The sequence below is a fragment of the Aplosporella prunicola genome, assembly GCF_010093885.1.
Source record: "Aplosporella prunicola CBS 121167 unplaced genomic scaffold K452scaffold_25, whole genome shotgun sequence".
NCBI classification, from domain to species: domain Eukaryota; kingdom Fungi; phylum Ascomycota; class Dothideomycetes; order Botryosphaeriales; family Aplosporellaceae; genus Aplosporella; species Aplosporella prunicola.
This window is the reverse complement of record NW_022983553.1, coordinates 528,345-547,720: the sequence shown is the minus strand read 5'-3', so window position 1 is coordinate 547,720 and position 19,376 is coordinate 528,345. Positions and strand designations below refer to the sequence as shown.

General features: G+C 49.4%; 8 protein-coding genes across 8 annotated transcripts; 2 read left to right on the top strand and 6 right to left on the bottom strand.

Annotated features, from left to right (window-relative positions):
- Nucleotides 1-232: 232 nt before the first annotated feature.
- Nucleotides 233-1,273, bottom strand: K452DRAFT_234937 (uncharacterized protein; the record flags this gene model as incomplete). The annotated part of the gene is made up of 1 exon (XM_033537396.1): nt 233-1,273. One exon carries the CDS (start codon nt 1,271-1,273, stop codon nt 233-235), a length of 1,041 nt encoding a protein of 346 aa, XP_033393888.1.
- A 395-nt stretch (nt 1,274-1,668) lies between these two features.
- Nucleotides 1,669-4,152, top strand: K452DRAFT_277993 (uncharacterized protein). The gene is made up of 8 exons (XM_033539346.1): nt 1,669-1,807; nt 1,855-1,988; nt 2,037-2,294; nt 2,358-3,016; nt 3,066-3,221; nt 3,323-3,533; nt 3,590-3,647; nt 3,710-4,152. The coding sequence occupies exons 1-8, from the start codon at nt 1,700-1,702 to the stop codon at nt 3,746-3,748; spliced, it is 1,623 nt and encodes a 540-aa protein (XP_033393887.1). The 5' UTR covers nt 1,669-1,699; the 3' UTR covers nt 3,749-4,152.
- Nucleotides 4,153-4,634: 482 nt separating this feature from the next.
- Nucleotides 4,635-4,892, bottom strand: K452DRAFT_198829 (uncharacterized protein; the record flags this gene model as incomplete). The annotated part of the gene is made up of 1 exon (XM_033536000.1): nt 4,635-4,892. A coding segment is annotated over one exon (258 nt), but the record flags the coding sequence as incomplete, so codon positions are not given.
- Nucleotides 4,893-5,960: 1,068 nt separating this feature from the next.
- Nucleotides 5,961-6,347, bottom strand: K452DRAFT_199711 (uncharacterized protein; the record flags this gene model as incomplete). The annotated part of the gene is made up of 1 exon (XM_033536011.1): nt 5,961-6,347. A coding segment is annotated over one exon (387 nt), but the record flags the coding sequence as incomplete, so codon positions are not given.
- A 1,093-nt stretch (nt 6,348-7,440) lies between these two features.
- On the bottom strand, nt 7,441-9,870 carry K452DRAFT_291218 (uncharacterized protein). Its single transcript, XM_033541132.1, has 6 exons — nt 9,783-9,870; nt 9,628-9,694; nt 9,486-9,572; nt 9,370-9,441; nt 8,253-9,319; nt 7,441-8,179 (listed from the first exon to the last, which is right to left on the bottom strand). The coding sequence occupies exons 1-6, from the start codon at nt 9,837-9,839 to the stop codon at nt 7,853-7,855; spliced, it is 1,677 nt and encodes a 558-aa protein (XP_033393884.1). The 5' UTR covers nt 9,840-9,870; the 3' UTR covers nt 7,441-7,852.
- Nucleotides 9,871-10,398: 528 nt separating this feature from the next.
- K452DRAFT_234708 (uncharacterized protein) lies at nt 10,399-13,641 on the top strand (the record flags this gene model as incomplete). Its single annotated transcript, XM_033537380.1, has 5 exons — nt 10,399-12,536; nt 12,586-12,689; nt 12,748-12,824; nt 12,878-13,081; nt 13,168-13,641. 5 exons carry the CDS (start codon nt 10,399-10,401, stop codon nt 13,639-13,641), a joined length of 2,997 nt encoding a protein of 998 aa, XP_033393883.1.
- Nucleotides 13,342-15,183, bottom strand: K452DRAFT_339403 (uncharacterized protein; the record flags this gene model as incomplete). Its single annotated transcript, XM_033545298.1, has 3 exons — nt 13,342-14,248; nt 14,307-15,135; nt 15,168-15,183. 3 exons carry the CDS (start codon nt 15,181-15,183, stop codon nt 13,687-13,689), a joined length of 1,407 nt encoding a protein of 468 aa, XP_033393882.1. The 3' UTR covers nt 13,342-13,686.
- Nucleotides 15,184-16,055: 872 nt separating this feature from the next.
- K452DRAFT_277984 (uncharacterized protein) lies at nt 16,056-18,351 on the bottom strand (the record flags this gene model as incomplete). Its single annotated transcript, XM_033539345.1, has 3 exons — nt 16,056-16,550; nt 16,631-17,306; nt 17,366-18,351. The coding sequence occupies 3 exons, from the start codon at nt 18,349-18,351 to the stop codon at nt 16,128-16,130; spliced, it is 2,085 nt and encodes a 694-aa protein (XP_033393881.1). The 3' UTR covers nt 16,056-16,127.
- Nucleotides 18,352-19,376: the final 1,025 nt, after the last annotated feature.

The following is a 19,376-nucleotide window of genomic DNA, read 5'->3' as shown; positions in this document are numbered from 1 at the left end:
GTCGAGTAAAATGAAAACAAAGACTTGAATCATTTACGTGCAAACAAAAGACGTACAAAGCAAGAAAGATGACAAAACGAGGAAGAGGAACAGTTGAAACGAGCAGCATATAAGGCATTCCCAGACGAATTGACAGAGAGACTTCATTCTGTGAAAGGAGACTGGGGAATCTAAGTGACACTGAAGCATTGCATATTCCGTTCCATGACTCCGCCTCCATCGCAAACCAGATCTAAACCTTGTAGACGAGCTTGACGCCGCTGACCTTGTCGTTCCTCAAGTCATCCATGCCCTCAAGGACGCGGTCCAAGCCGCCGTCGCGCACCTCCAACGGGTGAACCTTGACCTTCCCCTGGGCGAGCAGCTCGCCACTCAGCTTCCAGAACCTCGCCGCAAAGTCCAAGTGGTCCTCGTTAGCGGGGAACTCCTTTTCGCCCTTGTGGAACGTTTCGCCCAGGGCGGTGTAGGCCAGCGTGCTGAGGTTGGCGACGTCGTCGCGGGGCAGCGCGTCCAGGCGCAGCAGGGAGCTGTACTTTGCGACGGCGGGCTTGGACGTGAGCGCCTGGGCGCAGACGGCGGCAGTCGCCTCGTACGCAATGCAGTCGAAAGCGAATTCGAGGCTGTCGTTGGTGGCGGCGCGGATGTCGGCGCCGACGGTGGGCGACTTGTAGTCGAAGACGTGGTCGGCGCCCAGGCGGCGCACGAGGTCGAAGTTGTGCGGCGAGCACGTCGCGATGACCGTCAGGCCGGAGAGCTTGGCAAACTGGACGGCCAACGTGCCCGTCGCGGTCGAGGCGCCGTAGATCAGCACGGGGAAGGGCGACTTGGCCGGCGTCGTGGGCCAGGGCAGCTGCAGCGACTGGTACAGACCCTGGCCGACGGTGGTGATGCCGACGCCCAGCGTCGCGGCCTCCTCCATCGACAGCGTGGCGGGCACCTTGATCTGCACGGCGGCTTTGGCCGCAATGTGCTCGGCGAAGCAGCCGTCTTCGTGGTTGTCTTGGTTGCTGCCGTGCACGAACCCGGCGACCTTGTCGCCTACCTTGAAGCTGCTCACGCCGGGACCGACTTCCTCGACAATGCCGCTGTAGTCGCAGCCGACAATGGCGCCGCTGTCGGCAAGGAAGTCGACGTGCTTCCAGTCGGTGGGGTTGAGGGCCACGGCAACCGTCTTGGCCTTGATGTAGCCGGGGCGCAGCTTGGGGATGGGGGCATTGGCGACCAGCTTGGCCAGCTTGGGGCCCTGGATCTGGATGGCGCGCTGGAGAGACATGGTGATGGTGTTTGTGATTGTTGTTGTTGGCAAGACGAGCGGGGGGTTTTGTATGCAATGTCGCAGACGTGCTTAGAAATCGTCATGTTCCCCATTTGGAATGTGTTGGCTGACGACCCGGCAACGCGGTTCAGCCCTGCGCCAGCCTCACCCGTAAGCCGCATGCATGCAGCCGCACACCCACCCCACCCCAGCCGCCAGCTGTGCCGCTCAGCTACAAGGTACAATTCCTTCTACAATCCTCCACTCCTTCAGGTAACCCATCCGCCCGCTGACCAAGCCTGACATTTCTAAGCCCAACAACACCCTTGTCCCCACTCATGTCTCCGCCCACCTCTCCACCAGCCTCTCTTTCGCCGCACTCATTTAAGAAATTCCTCAAAGCCTTTGTGGACGGTACCGGGCATTCTCTTCTTCCAAGAAACCATGGCCAAGTCTTCGTTCAGAAACGACTCGTCCAAGGAGGCCAGCACCAGCGAGCTTGGCCAGGCCTCTGACACGCAGTTACCTGTCCGCAAGATACAAGGCTTTTCGGTATGAAAATCGACATTTCCCACTTTTCAGTCATTGACCAGTTGCAGTGGTTCCTTGTCGTCGTCAGCATTTTGTCCAGCATTTTCCTCTACGCATTGGACAATACCATTGTCGCGGACATCATTCCGGCCATTGTAAAAGATTTCTCCTCCATCAAAGATCTCGGATGGCTTTCAGTCGGGTACGAAGCTCTCCTTCACACTTTTCTTTACTCGCTGACGCTCTGAAGCTTTAACATTGGCGGTGTTGCTGTCATCATGCCCATTGGGAAACTCTACGGCATGTTCGACGTCAAGTGGCTGTACATAATCTCCATGGTCATCTTCCTCGCTGCGTCGGCTCTGTGCGGCGGCGCTCCGAACATGAATGCTGAGATTGTCGGCCGTGTCTTTGCTGGTGCCGGCGGCATTGGCTTGTATATTGGCGTTATGATACTCCTCTCCACCAACACGACCGAGCAAGAACGCCCCGCCTATCTCAGTCTTGTGTAAGTGATCTGTTTCATCCCACTGCTTCTCCTGTAGACCTGCAGGCTAACAGAAAGATAAAGCGGCTTGGTCTGGGGTTTCGGCACTGTCCTCGGTCCGGTCATTGGCGGCGCCTTTGAGAAAGTCAACTGGCGCTGGGCGTTCTATATCAACCTTATCATCGGCGGCGTTCTCTTTCCCATTTGGTTCTTCCTACTCCCTGGATTCCATCCCGCCAAGCACATTGCCCTTGGCCAAAGACTCCGACATTTCGATTCAGTTGGCACCGTCATCAGTATTGGCGCCTTTGTCGCGACCATCATGCCCATCAACTTCGGCGGCACTCTCTACTCCTGGGACAGCGGCGAGATAATCGCGCTATTCGTTGTCGCCGGCGTCCTTTGGATTGCTTTCGGAGTACAGCAAGGACTGACTCTATTCACGACCGCAACCGAAAGAATGTTTCCGGTCCAGTTCCTCAAGAACAAAGAGACGATTCTCCTCTTCATATGCGCTACCGCCTGCAACTGCGCAGTGTTCGTCCCTATCTACTACATCCCGATCTACTTCCAGTTCTCGCGCGGCGACGGGGCGCTGGACTCGGCCGTGCGGCTGCTTCCTCTAATCTTCCTCCTCTGCTTCTCGATCCTCACAAACGGCTACCTGATGTCCCGCCTCGGCTACTACGTGCCGTGGTACATCCTCGGCGCCATCCTCGCCCTCATCGCCAACGTCTTCCTCTGTAAGCCAAGCCCAATTCCCTCCTTCTACAAATTCTAACTCCCCACCAGCGCTCATCGACCTCGACACCTCGCAGTCCTACATCTACGGCTTCGAAGCCATGCTCGGCCTCGGCGGCGGCGCCTTCGTGCAAGCCGGCTACGCCGTCATCCAGACGGCCGTCCCGCCACAAGACCTCGGCTACGCCGTCAGCTTCATGATGATCGGTGGGTGCTCGTTCCCTAAACCCCAGAGCTTAAAACCCTAGAGCCTACAACCTTAAAGCTCACAACTAAAACCGTGTTCTTAACTAATATGACGCTCCCAGCCCAAATCGGCGGCATAGCCATCGGCCTCGCGTGCGGCAGCGCCGTGTTCATCAACGGCGCTACCGACGGCCTCAAGGCCCTGCTGCCGAGCCTCCCGGTCGACCAGTTGCAGGCTGCTATCTCGGGCGCTAGCAGCCAGGTTCTGCAGAGCTTGGATGAGGAGACGCGGCGTGAGGCGCTGCATGTTATTGTAGATAATATGGCCAAGACGTAGGTTTTGTTGCTCTCTCTATCTTTTCGAGTGGTCAGTTAACTAAGTCGTGCAGGTTCATCTTCGCGTATGTTGGCGCGGCAGTGGCGTTAGTTGCTTCGTTCGGTCTCTCGGTAAGTCTTCCAGTCCTTCTTTTGGATGTAGGGCAGAACTAACGCGGATCCATCCAATGCAGCGGAAACGCGTGTTCTTGCCCACTGCGGCGGGCGCTTGATGCGCTGTCGCTTGCGTTGTAGAAGGTTGCTGGAGGCGGATATGGGAGAATTCGGAAAAGTAGAGCTGGATGGTTGGTGTATGGTGTAGAGCTGATGACTAGACGTATATGGGGTTTGGAGTTTTGGGTGTTTGTATAGACTTGGATTTTGTGGATTTTGGCGCTTTTTTGTGTCTTGCACTGCTTGTGCGTTCGGTGGTTGGGTAGCGGTTTGCGTCGAGAATGGGGTTGGGCTTTGTTGATGACACGCAATTAGATGAGCTGCGCAGGAAGATACTGTCGCGGAATCTAGCCTTGCTGGTATAAGTATGCTTGCTGGGCCACATGCCGGCCCTCTGCGAGAGAAAGAAGTAAGGCTCTGTATGACTTTGGGAAAACTGAAAAGACTCGATACACGTATATTGTTAGAGGTCTTGGTTTTGCCTGAAATACTCCTATTTTGGGAGCTTAATCCTCCGGATAGAAAGCTCTTTAATGTTCCTTAGGAATAGTCTTATTATTTCTCTACATATATTTCTAAGCATTTGTTTCTTGAATATGACTTTTAGATATAAAACTTCACGAAATAGAACGCATTGGAGGAACAAGGACGTTTGTTGTTAAGTCTCTTTATAAGTTGGCTAATATATGTCTTGTAGAGAACTGTAAGAGAACTAAATTACTTCGTAAAATTTCTCTCAAACTATCAAGAGGTAGCGGAACGTATTAGATATAGAAGCTATAAAACAGCTATGTTTAAGAAAATATAGTAGTAATTAGATTATTCTAGGTTAGATATATTTTAGTCTGTAACAAGTTTCGTAAGACCAGCGTCATCCTTCTCCAATCGTGCTTTCAAACCCCGTGCCAGTTTTTCCATCTCGACCTTGTTTTCGATGCTGAAATAGTCTTCTTCAACCTTTTCCAAACCATGAAAGAGGAGCGGCAAGAGGCTTGATTTCCAGAGCGGAACTCTGTGGTGGCCGTTGATCCATAAGTTGGCAATCAGGAAGATGGCACCGATGAGGACGAGTAGGACGGGGAAAATCGCCCACTCCCAGCGGACTACCACGTATGTCTCGTTAGAGTAGGCGATTCCGGGTTGATCTACGCCATCGGGCCCGAGGAAAAGTTGATTCGTCAAGCTCTCGGCTATTGACTCAAACACTGTGGATATGTTTGATGTCTCTTGAAAAACTGAGGCCGGTCCAAAATTTATTATCTCAGTGTTGGTATGGTTGAATTGAGTTTGTTCGGCTATATAAGTCCAAAAGATCGGAATTTCAGAGAACGTATAATGCCAGAAATCCGGAAGACGATTATCACCGTTGTAGTCGGATCTTAGTGTCTCTACAAGGGCTTTCAAATAGGAAAGACTGCTGATCGATTCTGACTGCGACAATGGCAAAGTAGCAGTAGTAAAATTTTGTAAAACCCCATTAATCTGCTACTTGTTAGCTGAATTAAAACATGTTATAGATTCCACTTACTGCGCTAACTTGACTATAAGACTTGTGACACCAACTTAATTGACATTCGGTGATATTAACTTTGTCGATGTGCAATGTATCGAATATATTGTCGTCGCTTGTTGCAAAGTTTCTTGCGATTGCGATGCTGATAACATTCGAACTTGAGAAATTTAGGGGATCCCAGAGGCTAAAATTACTTATTATGGTACTGAAACTTGGAATATTCACGATATAAGCATATGGTGGGCGTTTAAACAAGTGAGGGCCATTTTGAGACGTGGAACCCTTATTCTTTTGGCGTTGTTGAAGCGAAGGCAATCCGTTTACCGTTGTATTATACGGAACCATACTCCAGTTACCTCCAGGGTTAACGTTGAGGAGAACGTTATTTGGAGTCTTAGCCTGGAAATAATGGTCTTTTATAGGAGGAAGTAGTTCGTTCGATTTTTGGATTGACCATGTAGTGTCTTTAGTGACATCGGCGCATGCACTGCATATTCCCAGAACATAAACATTGGACCACGTACAGTTTCCAGTAGAACAAACAAAGCGGATGGATGGTGGAGAGCCAATTAGGCCTTTTATAAAGGCAGATTCCATGTTACGTGTGCTACCTGTAGTTCGTTTGGCACTTTAGTAGATGATCCCTTCTGTGTATTCTTGAGTTGGCACTTACTGCTATAATTCCGGCTCCATTCATGGGCCACGCGTAGAGAGGCCACTCTGGTGGATAATTCAATTCGTTTAGATTGAAAAGAAATGATCTGTTGAGCAAAGGGCTCCATTGTCAAGGAGGCGATCATGACAACAGACCCTATGACCGGTAGGATAACTCCAGTCTTCTTTGACATTCGAGAAACAAAGATTAGTGCTCCCCATGGCCCTCGGCTAGCGCCGTCGAAGATGTCGAGCTCAGGTAAAGATCGCTTGGCGGTCTTGAAGTAAAGCCATTTCAACTGGCTTAAACCTTCCGCGACAGTGAGGAGCATGGACGTCTTCGAAATAGTAATGAGCGTAGATATCATAGTGTTTGGTGCTATGAGGAAATGCCACTCATCAACTGGCTTGTGGTCAAGGTACGGAAGCAGGATAAGCATGGTAACCATACAGCCAATGCTGATGATCATACCGCCAAGCTCCCACACCCACCAGTTTCGAAGCCAGTAGGTGCACGTCTTGTGGGTCTTTTGTTTCGAGCCGCCGTTAGCTGGTAGGTCTACTGTCTTGGAGCTGGCCATCGATCGCTGTGTTGTCGGACTTCCTGGAAGTTCTTCCAGCTCGTACGAGGTGTTCTCATCTTGTTCTATGACGGCAATGGTTGAAATATTGCAGTCGGCTTCCCCTATCTCTGGCACTAGATTGTTTCTCTCTAAACTCGAGATGCTTCCGTGGTCAAAGTCGATGCTCTCGGTACTCCCCGAGCGATGGCGTGTATGCCCAGAACCGGAAACGTTTGGAAACCGAAGATCATCAAGAAGAGGCTCCATGATCGAAAAGGTAGTCAAAATAGAGACCAAAGTCTCAGGAAAGTTATGAGTTTTAAGACGGATCAACGGAGGATGGATCAGATCTCACTTCAGCCGCTGCTGCCGTTTATAAAGAAGACGCATCGCCCCGCTTGGAAAGTGTAACACAAGGCTCTGTTGACTGTTGTGCATCATTTGTACGAACGTTTACATCTTTGTGGTGGTCTTGGCTTAAGCATGTGTGGGTCTTTACGTTTATCTTGTAACATTGTACAACCTACAGACGCACCGATAACATTTCAGGTCTATGGTGTGTAAAGCAATTCTGCAAGTAGCCGTTCGTGGTAACACAGAGAGCACATGACAACTCATTAGCCCACTTGAGATTTCTCCTGATATGGCCTGACCGTCAACATTTCCATTCTTACGCGTCTTTAGTTTGCGGTTGTCTTTATGCATTGGTACTTAAGAATACAATATTGAAAATTAGTTGGTACTTCTTCCACTTATGTACGGTTTCAGAGGCAACCAACGAGGCTGTAACGCTAATGCTGTGCATGCAAGCACAGACGCAGCCGGTGTATTAGGCTCGTTGCCTGGTGATGGGCGGCTGCGCTGTATAATTCTGTGAATGCGTCGCACGCGCCAAGCAGTCAGCTTACTCGTGCATGTAAAACTTCGGGGCAACCTGATGTAATGGCTTAATATGAGAGCGCTGAAGTCGAGACAAGGCTTAATATTTATTCAGCTCCAATCGCTAAATATCTATAAAAAAGCTCGGTTATAACATTCAACTCTTGTAAAGCCATAAGCTGGCTACAGTCAAGAAGTCGCCATTCGCTAAGTTAACCACCGCATAACTTCGAAAAACAGGAGTAGCCATTGACCACTGTAAAGAATGATGTTTTGCCGCAGCCTGTTTCACTAAAGTTTATAACTAAAGCATAATTGTATGGGCTGTGCGAGAGAAATGCAGTTCCTGTAACGCTTAACATTGAGATTCAAGCAGAAATAAAAGAAACAACAAAAAAGCACCCTTCTCAAGCGGTGAGCTGCCTTGAGCTAAGCCACAGATTCATTTCTACATAGGACATGCTTGAGAGCCTGAGAGTAACACTGAGAGGTACTAGGGGGGAGAAGTGAGATGTAGTCGGGTTTTGTGCTACATCCAGTGACTCTCGAGGATTTCAAAGTTCAGTGAGCACCTTAGGGTGATCCACCTTGATAGTGTCAAGAGGTTGGCCCTCCAGGATCTCGGTAGTCTCAAATAGCGTCACGTCCCATTTCTCATGATACATACGGCGAATATCGGCCGGCGGAATCGGCTGATCTGTAAATTGTGCCTGCAGCGGTGATGGAAACATGTAATGCAGAAGAGCAAGTACCAAGCCAGAAGCTAGAAAGCCATAGATGTAGCTAATGTAGTACAGCTCTGTTGCACCGGGCGGAACGGACACGGATGTGTTGACTGCGGCTATGAAGCCTGGTAGGCTTGGTCCTACGCCGAGTAGCCACTGTTTGTGCAGGTCAGTGATACTGTAAAAGTATTTCTGCTGTTCAAGATTAGTGGATGTCAGTGGTACCTACTGCTACAATTGTGCGCCAGTTAGTTCCGTATGTGAACCAGTAGATGCTGGTTCTGTCGCCAATGTAGAGGTGGTCAACATTGATTTTCTGGCGGTGGACGAGCAGGTAGCTCGAGACCATGAGGCCGGTCATTGGGCCCAGAAAGACGCTGTAGCTGGACAGCACGGTTAGGAACGTGGTGGCTGTGTTGACTAGCTGCCAGGGGTTGACGGCAATACTCAAGACGGCAGTGATGTAGGCGCCGCGTCGAAGGCTCACGTATCTCGGAAACACTGCGGCGAGGTCGAAGCCGCCTGAAAGCGCATTGCCAGGGACATTAAGACCCAGCTGTGAGACGGAGAGGCAAAGCCCAGTGAAGAACACTGCCGCGCGCGTCCCTGCGCTGTTGTTCTGTGTCAGTAATTGCTGGAACAAAGTCGGCGGGTCCCAGATAGCGGTGCCCCCGAACCGGTGCTGTGTTGCAGCCGTGACCAGAATGCCGACTACAGGTGTCAAAGTACCGTAGAAGGGAAATACAAGTGCCTGGCCCCAGGTAGCGAATTTGGGTTTCGTTGCAAACCGTGCGTAGTCATTTTGGTTCAGGATGCCGGCCGAGATGGAGCCAATGGTCGACACCACGCCATACACCATGAGCCAGCTCACGCTGTTAGGACCTCCAGTCTTGGGGATTGCCGTATTGTTACTCAGTGTGTCGCCGAAGCCGGCGGGGCCCATTGTCGCCAAGGCCCAGATTAATAGCACGATGAAAAATATAATTGTTATGCTCGAAGCGACGTAGAAGAAATTTTGGAGGCGATGGGGCCGGGTCCAGATCAACGGCAAGGATATCACACAGAAAACGATGTATGCCACGAATGATGCGGTTGTCATGCCGACGTCTTCGGGCATGTGGTTGGGGATATGCTGCTCCAGGTTTGGATCCCAGGATAGGAGAATCAGGTAGATGCATTCGCCGCCGATCCAGGAATTGAAGCCGTACCAAATCAGTGATAGGAAGATACGGTTACATACGGGGAATAATGAACCCCACATTCCCCATACCGTGCGATTTATGACGGGAAAGCCAACTACTCAGATAATTAGTAAGAGAGTGGAAGTTCAATCCGTGTAGACTTGCCATGGTAATAGGCTCCGGGGAGTGAATTCAGAACGACGGCAACCGTAGCGAGAAGGTTTCCAACGACAATGGCTACATGGTTAGTGCAAGCCAATGAATTCTGAGTAATGACTTACCTATGACTGCTTGCCACCACGTCAGCCCCAACGGGATCAACGCGCTACCGGTAAGGTAACTCGTGATGTTGCAGTTAACTAGAAGCCCTGTTCGTACCTTTTAATCAATATTTGTGTCAAAGCCGTCTCACTGATGCCTTACAGTAGTTGTGGAAAGTGAGAAAATTCCAAGTTCTTCTCCCAGATTCCAAAGGCCGGATATCATTATTCTGAAATGTGAATTAGCTCTGCATCTAGATTAAGTGATCTCTGTCACACAATGAACAACAAAGGAGAGTGAGTGCTCTAGCCACTTACGATCCACCCCGAAACAGATTTAAGCTGCGCTCGGGAAATCCAAGATCGTAGAGCCATAGCGGCGGTATGGGTACTTCGGCAGACAAACCAAAGCGAGTGGTTGAAAAGAAAAGGATCTTAGTGACAGGCGGTGGCTGGAAGGGAGGATAATGGTCAAAAACCAGGCCAGTCAAACGATAAGCTAGTCGGCCTGGCCTTGTTCAAGCCGCTTGATGATAGAACGATTGATATCTTTCATCTCGGAAACCATTTCTATGCGAACGTCTGTCTACTATAGAAGAGAGAAGACAAACGCCAGTAGGGTGCTCGGTTGAGATCCAAGCAAGATTGACCCCCAGTCGGTTCCCCGCTTCATGTAACCGAGAACCGCTCTATCGGTTTCTACCTCACTGTGCCGAGATAAGCTCCAACAAACTCTATTTCATTCCAGAATGGGCATAATACTGTGTTATCTATGCTAATTGGAGGCCTTGGCCGTTAAGGCACGAGTCTTTGAAATTGAAAATACCCACATATAAATTATATATAAATGTCGCCGAAGTGCTCGATTGAGGCTTGACAGCTTGTTACACGAAACACATCATACCAGGGCCAGCACTCGGCAACGTACATAATTATGTACCGCATTGGCGTCGACGTCGGCGGAACCAATTCCGACGCAGCAATCCTTGACGTCACAGCATTCAACAACCCAAACCGCGGTGTCCTTTCCTCCTTCAAAGCCGCAACAACGCCAGACATAACCAGCGGAATCGAGAAGGCTATCCAGAATGTTCTCGCAGAGTCCAAAGTCTGCAAGCAAAGCGTGCTCAGCGTCACCATCGGAACGACTCACTTCATCAATGCTTTGGTGGAAGCAGACGCCCGTCGGCTTTTCCGCGTAGCCGTCGTCAGGCTCTGCGGCCCTTTTACCCGCCAGATTCCGCCTTTCTCTGACTTCACCGTCGGCCTGAGACGCGTTCTTGATGGGGGAGCCTACTACCTTGATGGCGGTCTCGAAATTGATGGTCGCCAGATCGCGCCGTTGGACCATGATCAGATACGCAAGACAACAGCTGCCATCGTCACATCCGGAGTACGTAGTGTTGCTCTCGTGGGCGTCTTTTCTCCCCTAGATCACTCTGGAATCCACGAAGAGGCATGCAAGAAGATTATCTTGGAGACAGCACCGGATTTGGACGTGGTTTGCTCACGGAACCTTGGAACCACGGGCATCGTCGAGCGTGAGAATGCAACAATATTGAACGCGGCAATACTCAGTACGGCAAGAAAAACCATTCGCGGCTTCAAGCGTGCTATGGCGCGGCTGGACCTCAGCTGTCCCCTCTATCTTTCGCAGAATGATGGCACATTGTTGGAAGCAGACACCGCAGTGGACTATCCGATCAAGACATTTGCCAGCGGTCCCACGAATAGTATGACCGGTGCCGCTTTCCTTGCTGGCTTGGACAAGCCAAAGGCTGTGTCCGATACGGGAGAAGAACATGTTAACGGAGGTGGAGAGGAATCTCAAGTCCTCATTATTGACATTGGCGGCACCACGACTGACGTCTGTGCATTACTACCTTCTGGCTTCCCTCGTCAAGCTCCCGGCTTTGTCGAAGTGGGTGGTATACGGACCGTGTTTTTTATGCCGGAAGTGGCCTCGATTGGCCTGGGAGGTGGTAGCAAAGTCGAATTCGGAGCCGCGGCTAGTGATTTGACAATCGGGCCAGGCTCAGTGGGTCACTTCCTTACCACTGAAGCACTCGTATTTGGCGGCCCTACACTTACCATGACCGACATTGCGGTGGCATCCGGCGACGCTGAGCTTGGCGACCGCAATTTCACCACGACTGTGCCTCGTGAGGTCGTGGAACTCGCGAGTAAGAAGACCAAGAAAATGATCGAGACTGTAATCGAGCGGATGAGGGTGTCGGCGGCACCAGTCCATGTACTTCTTGTCGGTGGAGGCTCTCTCCTAGTATCCAGCAGCTTGGAAGGTGTTGCGAAAGTGACGAAACCAGTCCATCACGATGCAGCAAATGCAGTAGGTGCAGCAATCGCCAAGGTGTCTGGTGACGTCGATGTCATCGAAATCCTTGAAGGCGCAGATGAAAAAGCTGTCGTCACATCTGCGTGTCAGAAAGCGGCCAGTGAAGCGATCCGCAAAGGAGCGGATCCGCAGGATGTCAAAATCGTTGAAGTCAATAAGATTCCTCTGCAGTACTCCACGAATCGGGCAATTCGGCTGCAGGTCAGGGCAGTAGGAAGGTTGTCGATCCCAGAAGGAAACACTTACCAGAAAAACAGCAACGAAATTGAGTTCTGCGATGATTATGATAAAGAGGAAGAACTTGAAGGAAAGAAGATTGCGCTTCACGATGCCCTGGACCCGACCACCAAGCCATCTCTCAATGTTGACCTTGAGCAATATCGACCAAGCGTCAAGGATCAAGTATGGTATGTCTCAGAAGTGGATCTTGAGCTCATTGCAACGGGCGCCGGTGTTCTCGGAACAGGAGGCGGTGGTCCAACTCACTACGAACTTCTGAAAGCACTTCAAACTTTACGATCAGGCGGTGCAGGGAAGATGCGTGTGGTCTCTCCATTGACAGTTAAAGACTCCGATTTGATCTGTTTTGGATCTTGGTATGGCGCACCGAGCGTAATCAACGAGAGAATCTCAGGTGGTCATGAGATCTCGAAGGGCATAAACACGTTGCTCAAACTGCAGGGATACCAGACCTTCGATGCTCTATTTCTTGACGAAATGTTCGTTTTCCTATACCCACTTTCTGTTTGTCTACTAACAACATTACAGAGGTGGTGGAAATGGTTTGTCCGCTTTCCCCACAGGTGTTGAGTATAATGTTCCAGTCATCGATGGCGACGCCATGGGACGAGCCTATCCAACAATGTACCACGGTGAGTTTTTCGCATGCCATCATATACATACTTTGTCAGCCAGTGCTCACCAGATCAGCAACTTTGTATATCAACGGCCATCCAATAACCCCGGCCGCGATAACGGATGCTCGTGGCAACGCCTCAATCGTCATGGTACGAATTTTGCTCTGCTACGTTTGTCGCAAGAACCTAATGGATGTGTGAAGAATGCAGAGTCACCTACCCGGGTAGAATCGATGTTGCGGACGACGGCAATCGAACTCGGGCTTGGATGTGCAGTGTGCGCATGCCCGCTTCGTGGCTCTGCCATCAGAGAGCATGGAGTTCCGCATACCATTTCGCAGGCCTGGTACATCGGACGTGCTGTACACATGTCGCGTAAAAAGAAAACCAATTATGTTCATGCGATCGTGAGTTATTTTCACTTAAGATTTGATCTTGCTTGCCACCCGTTCTCTTCAAACTTTCGGGGTAAAACTAACGTATGCACCCGTAGTTTGCCGTCAACCCCGGGAAGCTTCTCTTCAGTGGCAAGGTCGTTGACGTACGGCGTGATGTCAGCGGCGGCTACACCATGGGAAGCGTTCTGCTCGCTCCAGTGAAAGATGAATCTTTTCCTCAAAGTCCGACATGGGACAAGCACATGGTCATCCCATTCCAGAACGAATATTTGTATGCCGCATACACAGACTCGACCGGAGGATCAGATAGCGAGGAAGTTGTATGCACGGTTCCGGACTTGATCTCAATTTTGGGACAAGATGGAGAAGCAATTGGATCACAAGACCTGCGGTACGGGTTGGTTGTAAGTGTTATCGCGATGCCCTCACACCCACTGTGGAAGACCGAGCAGGGGTTGAAAGTCGGTGGACCTTCCGGGTTTGGACTGGCGATCCCTTTCACCGGAATCGGCGAATACACTGAGCCACGGAGCGTTGTCAAAGACTTTGGGGAAGACAATGTAGTGTAAGACAAGCCGGATACCTGTGGAATACGATTATTTACTTCAAATCCTCTAAGCGGATGTCCTCTTCTCCAGGTGGGTATCCCCTTCTAGTTCACCCACACGCTCATTTGCCGGCATCTCGACAGCCTCTTGTTCTGGAGCCTCCACGATCCCTCTCGGCGCGTCCATTTCATTCACTGGCTTACTGGCCTCCAACTCCTGCATATTGCTTGACCCGAGCTCCTGTGCTGGATCTGGCGGTACAGCATCAGCGGGCTTTTGATGGGTTTCGTCCTTGTCCGTCTCGCCCACTGTCAGACGTTTTTGCCGGTTGCGGCGGAGCATAAAAACGAGGATCCCGGCGCAGGTAGCCCCAATTACACCGCCGGCAACACCAACACCAATCCCTACCTTGGCTCCTGTGGTCAGCGAATTATTGCCTTGTGTTGGATCTGCGGTTTCTGATGGGGTCGAAGGTGCCACGCTGACAGAGTTGCCTGCGCTGTTGCATTGTAATCCAGCTGTGATGTTCCCTGACTTGGCCATGCCTTCAAATGAAGAGCAGTCTAACTCCTCGCTTGTTGTCACATCGAGATGGCCGCCGAGCGTCTGTAAGCTTGGAAAGGATACACTTAAAGGGCTCATGTTAGCATGGGTTCGTTCAGATCGGCTTCACTTAAAGGGCTAACCTAGTAAAGTTCCCCGTCAAGGTAGTGTCGTTGCGTATGTTTGCAAGTGCTTCCAGTGTAAGTGATGCTAATCTCGGGTTGTCCTCAATGCGCATGCGGCCCCCAATTGAAGCTAGCTCTGGCATCGAGATGTTGTATAGATCCGAATCATTCCAGATATTTATTTCCATAATTTCCTGGACCAGGGGTAGCGAAAGGGTGTTGATATCCGCTCTTGTCATGTTAAGGGATCCGTTGATCGTTTTCAATGAGGGCATTGATACATGAGAAACGGTATCTAGCCAGAGGTCTATCATTGTTGATAGTACAGGTAAGTCTACTGTGAAGTTTTCGCCATTATGAACGAAAAATGCAGGTCCAGCTAGTTCCTTAAGTACTGGCAAGCTAAAATTTTCCAGTACAGGGTTGTTCGTAACAGTTATATAGTCTGCGCTCTGGATTTTGTCAAGGCCAAGCCCATCGATCGTAGTAAGAGACGTATTCACAATGTTAACTACCCTAATCGAGGTAATTGGCGTTGAGAAGTTCAGGCGTGGAAGTGAGTTAAGCCCGAGTAGTACGAAATCTTGTATCCTGGTTAGGCGGGGAAAATTTACATCCGTTATACTGCTTAGGTCCTCGAGAATGATGTTATCCAAATAGCGTAGGTCCTTGCCCGAGATGGAAGTTAGATTTGGGGCATGATACGCGGTTAGATTGCCCAAGATGACTTCTAGTCCGTCCAGGTTGACATCGCCTGAAATAGACGTGGAAAGTGTGATTTCGCCGGAGTATGTAGCACAAGCGGACAAAGCGCTAGTCTCAGATATTGTTGTTGCCCCAGAGCATTCTTTGGAATTTTGTCAGTTTAATACTACTCACGCCATTCTAGGCACATTTTCAAGGAAAACTAACCCGCTGCGACATAGTGCAACCAGAGTAGTAAGAAGAAGAAAGCTTTGAACATTATGCCGTATTAGTATGTGTGTCGATGATTATGAGTCGAACATGTTAGTATGAAGAATGCGCAGAACTGAGCGGGGTAATTGAAGAAAAGTGCGCGTAGTCGGAGAATGACGGTATCTTGCAGCAAACTAGCGAAGGATGATAGATCGACCATTCATTTTCGCTGCTTTGGCGGCATTAGGAAGGTGCTTCGGAGGTATTTCCAGATATAATTGACCCGCTTCAGAGCCAATACCTCCGCCCCCACTCTGCGCGTTACCATAGCTTCGATTGCTGCGAATTGTTTTTCTCGGCCTCTGAAGTTCTACGTATCAGCTTCTGTATTTAAGCTGATGCTATGTTACGGAGTTGACCTGGTCGACGTCAAGGTTAGTTCCTCGTCGCCTTACGAGCTGAACAGCGTGTCGGCCCCCACTCCGTTTAAGTTCCTGGGTCTGCAACTTTGCGGCCGCGAGATCGGCAACCGGGGTTTGTGTTGGTTTAGAAAACTGGCAAAACTGCTTCTGAAGCTTGTTTAACGTCCATCACCGCGAACCGAGATCCACCGTATAGCGAGATAGAGGGCGATACAAGCAGTACCTACAGAGTACTCCTTGCCTAGCTCCCAGCCCGAGTCCCGGGTATAGGTGAAAAGGTCTTAGAGCGCATAGAGCCTCTATATATCTTAACTAGGTATCTTCTTCTACTCCGTACAAGCATTACCATCTCGTAAGACGGTGGATCTCGCTTTATGGTGACGGACGTTAGCTTGGTCATTGTCGTTACAAATGAATGATTAAAAGGTGAACAATCCGACTTAAAGTAATAAAACTAATATTCATAAAACAGCAACTTTAGTTGGTAAGTGAAGACAGTAACCCTCTACGGTATGCCGTTTTATCTTTCGATCCCGTCATCCGAGCCGTCCGATGCTGTTAATGTTTCCCGCTCATGAACAGCAAACAAAGATTTCCTATCATCCATCCGGCCAAAATCCTTCACCATCAATCTCGGATGATCCAAGTCCTCGAGGTCTAGTGTGGCCAGCTTGTCTCCTTTATTTGTAACGGGCACATCAGCAGCACAACGGTCCCACGTGCCGACCCCTTGCTCTTCATGCGCCAGCCTTTGCAGCTGCAGCATTCCATTTGCATTCCACTCAAGCCTTGCATATGGGTTGTAGGGGCTGCGTCGCCGATGTTGTATGCAGGCCAGTAGTGGTGCGATGGTATAGGAGAGAAGGATGATTAAGACGCCAACCGTGAGAGTGATCGCCAGGCCCAAGACGGAAAAATTAAAGTATTCGCCGCTCACAATTTTCTATAGGGTTTTATTAGCATGTACAATCACTAAGAGTCCTTGCGTGACCTTGAAAATGGCGTGGAGTGTCTTAAACATACCTGATTGCCGCACAGAAGGTGTTCTTGGGTATTGTTGGGCTTGACGAGCCATTTCTCCACGCTTTGGTCCGAGGGTCCCGTCGCAACCTCTCTCATAATGCCTTGCATGGCGGCCATGGAGACTTTATGCCAGTTCTCCGCCTCCAGCTGCCACTGATTGTCCACTAGCGCTCCCTGAATTCCTTCTGTGAGGCTTTGTCTTGCCAGCAGGGCTGAAGATCCAAGTGTGTATACAACGTTGTGCATAGAGGGACGGTAGCTCTTGATGGTCCCATCAACCCAACGAAAATTATCCAGCTGCTTCTGGTTTGTCCATAGGTGCTCAGCCAAAGCTGCGGATTCATATTCGCCCCCAAACGGCGCGCATCGGTTCCCTTCTGGAAGGTTCGGATTGCAATATTGCTCTTTGACCGTGCAAGCCAGCACTGAGGCAGCATCGTCCTGAACGATTGCGTCTAATGTGCCTTCAACTTCCCCGATATCCGAGTAGAATATTTGTGACACATTTCGATGGGCCGAGAACCATAGATCATTCACTTCCTGTGCGAATATGATCGAGTTTGCAGAAAGGAAAATCAAGTGAAGGTCTGCATCCTTTTGCTGCAATGCAGCGATTGGAACAAAATCGGTGTTTGTGTTGTTCATTGTCCCGTTTATCACTGTCGCATCCATGCCACTGCTCAAAGCCGTCAGAAGTGCTAGCAACGAGTTGTAGATACCGACATGATTGCTTACCCAAGTATGTAATCTGTGTTTGCACTCGGTATATCCCAGTTAGGAGTGATCTCTGGGTATCTGTAAGTGTAGTTGTTGCCTTCCCAGAAATTTACAGCTTGTCCATATTCATATTGAATATACGACGTGTTTGTGTTGAAGAGTTTTCCCCGTCTACGGTATTCTTTAGTAGTAATGGGTGCGCAGGTGGATACCCGTCGGAGTTGAACTCGTTCTTCAGGAGGCGTATTGAGTCCGAAGTCATCATTGCTGTCAAGGTAGCCGGTTTCGAAACGGATATTGCCGTCTACTGATAGGCACATGTCTTTGTCGAATGGGCAAGCCACGTTTCTAGTGGTCTCAGTGGGGATATTTTGCTTTATAAACGAGCGACAGCCCGCTGTTTCCGACGCATTTTTGTAGCACTGTTGAGCGTAGGCTGCGTGGGTTGCCATCAGCCGCGCCTTGTAGGAATTCAGATAGGCGGCCAGTTCTGAGACTTCGGAATCGCTTTCTCCGTGCAAGATACCGCAGTTTGGGCTGGAAATAAGTACTTCGTCCCCGGCGGCAGTTGCTATCTTAGATGAGAATGTACCTGCGACACTGAAGGCCGCAATGTGGCACATGGCGATGACGATAAGCGGTAAAATCCGACGAAAAGGTCTTGCGGCTCTTCCGCTCCACCCCCATGCATTCAGAACCATCAGTAGATTCCAGAGTCCGCTCGACCCATTTGCCGAATTCCGAAGTATGGCTTGTTTTTGGTGATGCAGACCATCTTGTGGCTTGGATGACGAATTACCGTAATGTAAACAGAAGCAGAGAATGTTCCAGAAGTGTGTCCCGACTATGCTGACGAACAGAGCCAGAAGTGCGATCGAAATTGTTCCGTCCTGGCGAGGTGTTGTTATTGTAGCCCCATAAACAGGACCACGAGACCAATTGATCCAGAAGCCAGTATAGATGTTGTAATGGCTGGATGAGTCGTCGAAACTAGACGAATCCATAATTTTTTGCTCAGTACAAAAGCCTATGGAGAAGAAAAAATTTCAAGGCTCCCGCTGCTAGCTTTATTGCCTCTAAACTTGGTGCAAGCGATAGCGTCATTGAGCGATCGGGTGGGGGTCGCGGCGAGATTAGCTATTCTTAGCTTGCATAAGCAAGGGGTAAGAATTTCCATGTTTTTTCATTGGCTCAACTTTTAATAGCAGCCAATAATCCGAGAGGTTTGGTTGCAAGCGGGTTTCATAGTGAATGCGGGGTAGTTAAATTTTCCTGGGCTTCCTTTTGACATTATCGTTCTCGGTTTCAGGCTAATGATAAAAATTAAAAAGCAAAAATCCAATCCTATCCTTTTCTTCCAGTACTATAAAAATACAGATCGAACTCTAAACTAAAAAAAGGGGTTAAACATAGGCACCGGATAATTTACCCACCTCCTCTAGATATCTTACCCACCCTACGTGATAGCATCTACAGAATTACATAACGTATTTTCTAGTCTTTAAGATCTTAGGTCTCTATACCCTTATAAGTACCTTTATATCCTTCGAATATTTTGTTTTTATACCCTCGTAGCTACTCTAGTAGTCGTATATATATATACCTCTATACACTCGTAGTATACTCTGCTACTCGCATATTTTTACATTTATATAATTATATAGTGTCTATTAGCTATAGTGTAAAAGGTTATTATAACTACCTAAGAAGTATTCTCTAGGTAGTTACTCAATATGTAGTTGAGGGGTGGGCAAATTATCCGGGGCCTAAACATACTCTACTACGTCCCTTCCACAGCCTCCACAAGGAAAAACGAACGAGTGATTGAGCTGAAAGATATATAGCGTACAAAGGCTCTACATCATTACTTCTAGTGCTAATGCTCGAGCAAGTTATTGCGTTCGACCGGTACTGTTGCTTCCTCAACGGCTTATACAATTTCACTTTGCCTCGAAGTCAGTGAAGTGTGCTGCGGGAAAAAGCTTTATTCCCAGCAAAGCCTCTTCTACTATAGCTACCGTCTCACCTT